The 10,156-nt window shown below is 32.8% G+C and overlaps 1 protein-coding gene across 19 annotated transcripts; it reads left to right on the forward strand.

The window, feature by feature from the left end:
* The first annotated feature begins 33 nt into the window (after window positions 1-33).
* On the forward strand, window positions 34-9,872 carry LOC9318218. Of its 19 annotated transcripts, none has more exons than XM_021029297.1 (9): window positions 2,067-2,080; window positions 2,154-2,232; window positions 2,410-2,478; window positions 2,595-2,678; window positions 4,005-4,115; window positions 4,232-4,303; window positions 4,375-4,467; window positions 6,086-6,391; window positions 6,705-9,872. In XM_021029297.1, exons 8-9 carry the CDS (start codon window positions 6,316-6,318, stop codon window positions 9,500-9,502), a joined length of 2,874 nt encoding a protein of 957 aa, XP_020884956.1. In that variant the 5' UTR covers window positions 2,067-2,080; window positions 2,154-2,232; window positions 2,410-2,478; window positions 2,595-2,678; window positions 4,005-4,115; window positions 4,232-4,303; window positions 4,375-4,467; window positions 6,086-6,315; the 3' UTR covers window positions 9,503-9,872. The 19 variants fall into 19 exon arrangements, with proteins under 19 accessions (XP_020884971.1, XP_020884973.1, XP_020884972.1 ...); XM_021029298.1 differs by having other exon boundaries at window positions 4,389-4,467; XM_021029300.1 differs by having other exon boundaries at window positions 4,005-4,076.
* The last annotated feature ends 284 nt before the right edge of the window (window positions 9,873-10,156 follow it).

Raw genomic sequence — 10,156 nt, forward strand, 5'->3', positions numbered from 1 at the left:
TGTGAGCTTTAGTAGTATATATATGTTGCACCATTTACGCCTAAAATATATATAAATTACACGTGAAAGAGGGATTGAACTCGGGTTTATTGTGCTAAAAACATGTAGAATTAACCACCAAGATACATATCTTATTTGGTAGTGTAGACGAAACTTAATAATATAACATATCATGGCATGTCAAAAATAATTGGGTATTTTTAACTCTGATTATATGATATGAAACTAGAGACAAACACAAGCATATTCATATATTCAAATCACAAATCCATGAAAGAATTGAATATGAAATCTCAGTTTAAAGTATAAAAAGTTAAAAACAAGACAAATAAAAGCTCGATTGTCGATGAAAACCAGACCGGGCCGCTTTGCGACCCGGCCACGACGTAGCCCTCGAAAAATTAAGAACACAGAAAAAAGAATCGCTCGATTCCGACAACTCTACTAAAAGTTATCGCGTTTTAAAGTTTTGCAAAACCCTATTTCACATCAATTTCACGACGTAGGCAAAGTAGAGGCAAGGAGAGATTAGAACGCTGGATTAAATTAGGAAATATTCTTATTAACCCTTATAATTTCTAATTATTTACGATTTATGCCATCCCTTCTAACATAAACAATAGAATACGCCTCTTCTTCTTCGTGGAAGCTCTTCCTCTTCCATAATCTATGATTCTCACGATCTCGGACACACCATAGATGTATGCGTATGTAACTCTTCTCCTTTGTTCGTTTTTGTGTACCTTCAGAAGATTAGGGCTTCACAGATTTTTTGGGACAAGTACCGAGAAAAATTGCAGAGAAACTGGGCTGCGGCTTGTGAGAACGATTTCCCTCGTTTTTGCATCTCTTCTCCTCTTCTTAGGTAAACGCTATTTTGCTTCTTCTCTTAGTTTAAAAATGGTTTTTTTTTCCTACGGTTTCAGAACCTGCAACTTTTGGATGCAATTCTCCTCTCCTTATGTAAACGTTTATTGCATCAAAAGCTTCGTTTCTATGTAATTCTGGGTAACTGTAATTGCGGAGAACAAACCTCTAAGTGAACAAATCACGGCTTAAATTTCTTGGTTATTAATTGCCTAGACAAATTCGCTGAGTTTAATTACTTGATTTCTATGTATTTTAGACTGTCATAGACTTAATTAAGCACTCAATTAAGTGTTGAAACTTAATTGATCTCTTCGTTTTAAATTATGCAGCTATGCTGGACACGTTTTCTACTCCAAAATGATGTAACGCTTCTGCTCCTTTTAACTTAATCGGAACCTGCAAACAAAGACATGCCACTTTATATATTCTAGGTAAACGCTTATTACTTCTTCTCTTATTTTTGATGTCAATTAGTCCTATCTATTAGTATTTTCGAAATTAGAGGGTATTAATTGTATAAACAGTATGTGGCTCTGGAATGTAGCTACCTAACCTCTTTAGATATAATTTCCAGACATTTGAGTGTATTTATGTTGTCTCAATTTCTGGTTATTTTGGGCAAAGTTTCTAACTCCTCTCTAAAGCGTTATTTTCTTTGGTTTCATGTGTGTTTATACTTGAACGATGATGATATATGCAGTCAATAAGGCTATCAAATACTTAAGTGGAGAGGAGTGTATTCTTTTTTTGTGTTGGTTCATATCCTTAGAACCCGAAGTGGGGAGTTTACTCTTTGGAAGGGGCAATCTTTTAATTTTAAAATGATTCTTCAGGTTCGTTTCTTAGATTCTGTTTACTAATCTTTGGGAAATTTTGTTTTGATTCCTCTATAGCTGTTGCTCCTGGTATTGACTGTTAAAATCTGCTGTCAAAATCAGGCACGTGATCAACCTATAAGGTCGATGGTATGGAGCCACAATGACAATTATATGGTTTCTGTTCAAGTAATTTTTTCCTTTCACTCTCTAACTTGTGATGATGTGAATGAAAAGCTCAGAATTTTATGATTCAGATTTAGTTTTTCTGTGACGGTAAGGATCAATTGTTTCTAATGTATCAGGTATTGGCAGAACAATATGAACAACATTAAATGAATCTCTTTAAATTCACGATTTAAAGCTGCTCACAAGGAATCAATTCACGATTTAAGGTAAAACAAAGGTTTAATATGTTATTATATTAAATGAATCTCTTTAAATTTTAACAGTATGCCAATAAAACAGATTTGAAGCTCTTGTTCTGATGATATGACTGTTAAAGTCTGGGATTTTGCTAAGTGCCAGGAAGTATGCTCATTAACCGGTAATGTGATTTGCACAGATTATCGGCAGATAGTGAATTTCTTAGTTGCTTTCTCTTCTATTTGAATTCAGAAGGCCATTTAGAATGTGTTGTATGTTATTATAATTGGACCCTTCACAGAAACAAACTGTTATTGAGATTCGGTTTGGTGTAATGCTGACTCTATGGAGGTAATAGCTATACATGTCAGGAATATAACTAAAGAGAGGCGTTGACGAGATGGTCAGAACCCATGATCATATTAAGGTACGTAGCTCTCTCTCTTGTGCAAACATAAATTGGAATTTAAAATTTAAATTTTGGTAGACCATGGATTTAAACTATCTTTTTTGTTTGTTATGCATTGTTACCACACAAATAAGTTAGATGAAACATGAAGAAGCAATCGGAAATAGACGAAGAATGCATTCGCAGGGAAGAACTTTTTTTATCAATGAAACAAAGAGGTATTCTAATTCCAAAAGTTTCTATGGTTTGTTTTATGTACGTTTATAATACTTTAATTTTTAATCTACAGATTTCTTAAAATATGCTGCATTTCATACTATGTATGAATACTAAAATTAGTTGACAAAAAAAAAAGTTAATACTAAAGTTAACAAATTCAATTTGTTTATTTATGGTTCGTAAAAATAATATAACACTTTACTGGACATCAATACGGGTTAAACAATTATATCTTTATACTCGATTAACATATACTACATACTAACACCATTACAATTTTACAACAGAACTAGATCTGGACCTGCACGCATATGCGTGGTTTTATATTTTAAGAAATATGTTGTAATAAATATTTAGTAAATATAAATTATTTTGTTGCATAATTCCGTTTGTTTAATCATAAAACCGTTGAAAATGATTAAACAAATACAAATATTTAGAAGTGGGCATAATTCCGTTTGGTTTCGCCATGTTCCATTATATCCTATACCCGTTCCCAATTCATGTCGCATAAGAGAACGCATTTCTAATATGAGACAAATTTATTAAATATAGATATTTTAAATTTATTTGATAAACTTGGTCCATAATTTTTAAAAACGAATCTTAACAAAATCTTAAAATGAAGAGAGGGTTTAATGTGAATAAATTTTAGATAATCATTTTGAATTAATTGTAATTAATTTGTAAATCTTTTAACAGCTTCTAATTTAAATTAGTCATTTTGGATGTATGTATAAGTGCATAATATTTATATACACAAAATTATAGGAAATAGATTTGTAAACAAATTTAGGTTTTAATTTGTTGATTCAAATTTTACCAAAAAACTAATCTTCATATTTTAAATTTATGATGACCAAAATATTATAAATAAACTCTACGATTTTGGTATTTTTCCATTAGACTTATCCCTATGAAATTTTGTAAATATGGTAATTATGATTGTTCAAATACAATTAATGAGCTGTTAAAAAATCTTATTAATTTTTGTTTCCAAAAAGGAAGTTATTCAAATTTAAAAGAAAAATAAGAATATTGGTGTGAATAATCTTTTCTCATATTGAAATATTTGCATTGAAAATTTAAAACATTGGTATTTAAATTATATTTTAATGTTTTGATGAAAAAAGAGAAAATACAATTTAGAAGAATGTATATTCCAAAAGTGTGTAACAATTTGATATGAAATAAAATCATTTATTCATGTGTTGGTTCAGATCCTTAGAATGGGCAATCTTTTAATTTTGAAATGATTCTTCAGGTTCGTTTCTTAGATTGTGTTTACTAATTCTTTGGGAAATTTTGTTTTGATTCCTCTATAGTTGTTGCTCCGGGTATTGACTGTTAAAATCTGCTGTCAAAATCAGGCACGTGATCAACCTATAAGGTCGATGGTATGGAGCCACAATGACAATTATATGGTTTCTGTTCAAGTAGTTTTTTCCTTTCACTCTCTAACTTGTGATGATGTGAATGAAAAGCTCAGAATTTTATGATTCAGATTTAGTTTTTCTGTGACGGTAAGGATCAATTGTTTCTAATATATCAGGTATTGGCAGAACAATATGAACAACATGAAAGCCAATAAAACTGCTCACAAGGAATCAATTCACGATTTAAGGTAAAACAAAGGTTTAATATGTTATTATATTAAATGAATCTCTTTAAATTTTAACAGTATGTATCGAATAGTTTTTGTAAAACAGATTTGAAGCTCGTCTTCTGATGATACGACTGTTAAAGTCTGGGATTTTGCTAAGTGCCAGGAAGAATGCTCATTAACCGGTAATGTGATTTGCACAGATTATCGGCAGATAGTGAATTTCTTAGTTGCCTTCTCTTCTATTTGAATTCAGAAGGCCATTTGGAATGTACTGTATGTTATTATAAATGGTAAAATAAACCTTATTATTAATAAACTCAATTTAAATTCAAACAAATTGTTATATTAAAACATAATAAATAGAAACAAGTTGATTTAGGATTTTTCTACTAAAATTCTAATTTACAATATTTTTCTAATCTGGAATTTTTTAAGTCATTATGTTAAAAAGTTAATTGTATTCGGTTGTGTTACAAAAATTCATTAATGTGAAACCAAACAGATTTTGTTACGAATAATATATAAATTCTTATACTGAACCGAATATGAGTTTATGTTAGTAAAAGTTTACTCGGTCCGATCACACAAATTTGCTAACGTGAAACCTAACTAAATTTTATAATACTATGCAAAGTACATGAATTTTCACATCAAAATATTTTCATCGGAAAAACTAAATAAGATTTACTAACAGTTAATATGGCTATATACATATTACGATATATTAAAAATAGTATAAAATTACATATAGTGAAAAACTCAAAATAAAATAAAATAAATGTGATATCCTATAAATTTTTGTAGTTTATATAACACAAGATAAAGCCCACGTAAATACGCGGGTTAGAAAATAAATATAAATTTATATCAATAATATTTGAAATCTAAAGAATAATTTATACTTTTTTATCTTATATGATCATTTTTAAAAAGCAGATTTGAACCTCACATATTCTATTTTCCAATACAATTTAACTATCTATATCATCATAATGAACCATGCATATTTTAATCTTTACACACTTAATGAATTATACCTAAATTTTTTATATCAAACACAATATAAACATAATATCAAATCTTTATCTTAGTTAGAATTTACAAATTTTAAAAAACATAATTAGTAAAAAAGTAAAATATAATCCACAAAGTAATTTGGAAATCCAACATGGTCTTAATCAAGAATAAATAATACATGACAATCATATGACTTAATAAGATTTTTTTTAATCATATTTAACTTTTTTTTTTCTTTTCTGAATTGACATCTAAGATAATTAGTTTCCTTTTTTCTTTCTTTTATGTTTTTTTTTTTCTTATTTTTGAGATGGGTAGTTCATTAACACAGGAAACCTTGACAAATTTAATTTTTGTATTTTTATTTGAATATGATTTAGTGAGTAATATATGTTTTTCTGTTTTTTTTAATCGGCAATTAAAAATAAATTGTGTTTTTTTTTTTCTTTATCGTTTTAAGATTAGCAATTGATTGCATAATTTATCTAATTTAATTTGAGAATGAAATAAATATTTCTTTACTTTTTCTTTAAATTTAAGTATATATTTTAGATTTTGAATTTTCCATATTTATGTAACCTTAGACTCTCTTTGCTTCGAACAAATAAACTAGGCAGCCTAACTCTCTAAAAAATTCGGCCCTTTATAATAAAAGAACTCGAAAATAGTGAAAAACTCGAGAAAATACAAGAGAATACTGAATTGCTCTGATATTGATAAAAATGCTGGATGATTACAAATAAGGGATCTCTGTAACACCCATCCTCCTACGTTTGTGGGCAGTCCTGAAGGGTAAGGACGAGAGGGAATCCGAATGTGTGTGGAAACGGACGACGATTTCTCGAATCCGGACGGTTCCGTATGTGATCCAGACTGTTTCGTACGTGATCGGATTGATCCGTACGATCGGATCGAGAAAACTGTTATGTCTGACTTTTTTTCTCAAGGAAATAACTTCATGGAGTTTTCTCCAATGTTGCCGGAGCTCGAGGAAGAAACGCTACAGGCTCTGAATGCTCTGCTTCAGGTGCCAGACCGGAATAAGTTTACCACGGTCCTCTCTCCAATACCGAGATAAACCACCACTTGGTCTGAATTCTTTCTCTATTGATAAATGTATCATTTGTAGAATAGGTTGATGTCTAAACATATCACTTCTTTCTCTATTATCTTAGTTTGATGTTTTAATATATGGCTTTGCTTGTGACATGATCAGTACCTAATCAGTACACTCTAACATTGAAAGTATGTAATAAATTGTTTCCGGTACACTCTAACAAGCCACTGGACAACTCATTGAGATCAACATGGAGCAGCCCACAGAAAATCTCTCACACTCCCAAATCCAACTCTATGTTTTATTCTGATTATCAACCGACTAATGCACTCTTTAAATTTTCAGGGAAAAGAGATTACATAGAGTGGGAGAAAAACATGGAAGAGTGGTTTCACGACCACCACATTTTGAGAGAGAAGAGATTAGCTTATGCTATTAGCCAACTCACTGGAGACGCTTACAAATGGTGGGTACAAGAAGTTGATAATCGCTGGTATAACAAGGAGCCAACTATCACCTCGTGGAGAGATCTTAAGGAACTACTAAGGAATAAGTATGCTCCTAAAGCATCAAACCGATCTCGAAAAGCCAATGTCACAGCCCAAGGGTTAGCAGTTCAAGAAAAGAAAAAAGCCTTAGTCCCATATTCGAAGAAAAATCCCATAGCAAAAGAACAATTTGAGGATGAAGTTCTGAAGATTCTCAACGCTTACAACAAACCTAAGAAAGCTAAGTGTGTTCTTACTTCTAATTCAGAAAAAGTTAAGTTTGCTCTTCCTTCTAAATTTGAGAAAGATACGTGTGATCTTTTTGAGAAACCTGATTTTGTGCTTAAAAATGATCAACCTTGTGACAAACTAATCCTTTCCAAGCCGTTGCAAGCGAGTAGTACTTTTTGTTTTTCACAGGTTCTTGAAGAAAAATCTCATGAAGAAGAATCACCTAATGAAACGCAAAGGTGTTTGCCTTTGATTAGTCACTTCGAGCAGCCACCCCAGTTTGTGCCAAAATCAGTTCTTATGCCATTTCCTTGCGATTACCCAAGAAAGCACTGTAAGGAAATTGATTTGGTTAAAACTAAACCTAATTTGTTTATGTTGGTTTCTGCTCAAGATGAAAAATGTTTTGTTTTTGAAAATGTGAAGGAGTTTTGTGTTTCAAAATCTGTTTTTGATAAAATGATTCCAAATTTTGAAGCATTTACACTTGAAGAGTTCTTTAAGCAAAAAGGTTTGCTGTTTGATGACTTTCATGAATTTAACTCTTCTTTGAGAATTTCTTTGTGTAGCAATGCATTTGAGCTGTTTAAAAGTAAAGATGAATATGCAATGGTTAAAGCACTCTATGAATTGAAACATGTGCTTAAAAACGTGTCATGTGATTCAAATCCGTTCATTGAGCTTTGCAACCCAATTGTTAATGATCATATTCTTGAATTCTCTATTTCAAGTATAATGCATTTATTCTGTCCCATGAGTGCTCAAAAAGGAACAGGAGCTATGGAGAAGTATAAGTACTTAGGAGAAGTGACGTCAAGGAAAGACTCATTCAAGGTTCAACTACAAAACCATGATAACTTGAAAGGAGCTGAAGGTGCATTGAACATATTGACAATCAAGGAAAAGCCACCAGATTTGTATCTGCCTCAATTCCTCCGCAAAGAACGCAAGCAAGGAACCATGAGCAGGATTGGAGAATTAACTCAAGCTGAAGAAGTTCGGGTCCACAATCAATTACCTAGAGCTGAATACAGTAGTGTTATCAAGGAGAAACCACCAGATGCTAAACCACCAATTAAAACCCGAGGTAATTATCTAAACTCCCAAAAACGAATGAAAGCTAATTTGCTTTCTCTTGGTGAAGGTTGTACAATTTGGAGACCAATCAAGAAGACTACTGATCGGGAGATAAGCACTCATCATATGAGTCAATCAAGAGATCGTCGTGAAGATTATCAGAATCAACATCGGCTAAAGCACAAAGAAGAACGCATAGGCAAGCAATCAAATTTGTTTGTGAGGGCTAGTAAGGATTATGAGGATATGCTCTCGGAAGATAAACCTATAGGACTACCACCCATACATGATGCATCTCAAAGCCACGTTTGGAGACCAGGAGATTATCTAGGACGTTCAAGTCCTACACCACATGAGATTTTGGTCTTTTTACTTCACATGTTTCCCGAGGAGCCTAAAATGGATCTTTCTTCATTTGGTTCTTTCCATACCTATCAATGGCGACCAGGAGAGTTTTTAGATACCTTTAGAGAGAACAATTTGGTCACCAACAATGCCTTGATACAAGAAGAACCCCCGGATCCAACACCACTTCCATTAATCTTGATGATATCAAGCACCGAACACACCATAACCCTTATTCAGGCAAGTAGCTCTTTAACTCGATTTGTTTCTCATGTTTCAAGAACTGTTACGAGGAGTTTATCACATTTAGGAAACATTGAGAAAGAGTTAGAATTATTTAAAGAAAATTTGGAACCAAATTCTTGTCTTAGAACACAAGTAAAACATGAACATTTCAAGGATAATGCATTGATCAAAGTTGAGCCATGTTTACTTGTTTATAGTGATTCCATGACTATGATAACGCACTTGTTCTTTGCCAAAGCTGTTGAAGATATTGCAGGTATAAAAGAAGAGCCACCAGACTTAGAAATTCTCTCGTCCAATCTCTTTGAGAGGACTGGAATTGGAGTTGATTTGATGCCAAAGATCGATTATCCATTCAATCGAACAAGAAGAAAAAGCGACAATGCTTATGAACTTGAGCTTCAAGGTAAGTATAATATGAGTTCTAGTTTCAATGATTCTTACTTGGTTCTTTTCATTGTAGGTGAATTGGATTTGAGGTCAAATCCTTTTCAAGTGGGAGAGGATGATGTGTTCATGGAAAGCACAAAGGACTTGGAACTTGATAAAGAGCTTGTACCGGAGGAAGCACCACACGAATCCGAGGAGCAGCTTGTACCGGAGGAAGTACTAATCTTCCCGGCGGGTCCTATAACTCGATCAAGATCCAAAAGATTCAATCAAGCAATCAACGGACTACTTAGGGAGCTAGAAAAGAAGCAAGAAGACGTGGCCCAACTCTCCCTTGTGATGATCACGGCCCAAGGTGTTCGGTAAAGGGATAAGTGTTGCTTACGCACTCTTTTTCCCTTGTCAAGTTTTGTCCCAATGGGTTTTCTTGACAAGGTTTTTAATGAGGCCTAAGTAACACTTTCAAGCCTGCCTTTATCAGCCCAATTCGTGATCCAAGGCCCATCACTTTGCCTTGGCCCATTATCTTATTTTTATGTTCAAACTTTGCATTTAATGCCTTTGTAATTTTCTAGATACTTTGCATGAGCTTGCATGAGTGTGGACTTGTGCATGCTCGTGCATGTTCTCTTTCTCCTCTCTTCTCCTTCATTCTTCTCTTCTTTATATTCTCTTTGTAGCTCTCATTTGCAAACCATCAAACATTTTATCAAAAATCTCTCTTCTACTTGCTTGATCCGAGAAGTGCGTAATATCTTCTCAACTTGTTTCCTTCTTAGTGTGTATTATCTAAGTTGTATTCAAGCTCGTAGTCTAAGAGATTTTCACCTCTCTTGGAAGTACAAAACGTTCCACCTTCAATCCGCTACAACCATTCATTCGTTTGTCCATTCATCTTCCACCTTCGATCTCGCTCTTCTTCCATTCCGCTGCATCCTTCATGATCAAAACCAACAAAGTGTGTTCTTGGGAGTAGATCCTCATCTAGGAGTCTATCACCATCCATGCAAATTCAACGCT

This window comes from Arabidopsis lyrata, assembly GCF_000004255.2.
Source record: "Arabidopsis lyrata subsp. lyrata unplaced genomic scaffold ARALYscaffold_4, whole genome shotgun sequence".
Classification (NCBI taxonomy): domain Eukaryota; kingdom Viridiplantae; phylum Streptophyta; class Magnoliopsida; order Brassicales; family Brassicaceae; genus Arabidopsis; species Arabidopsis lyrata.

Bases quoted from the DNA above. Each gene is read 5' to 3' on its own strand.
- LOC9318218 (XM_021029297.1), top strand. From the start codon at position 6,316: ATGCTCTGCTTCAGGTGCCAGACCGGAATAAGTTTACCACGGTCCTCT. The intron at 6,392-6,704 runs GTCTGAATTCTT...TTAAATTTTCAG, and splicing joins CCGAGATAAACCACCACTTG to GGAAAAGAGATTACATAGAG.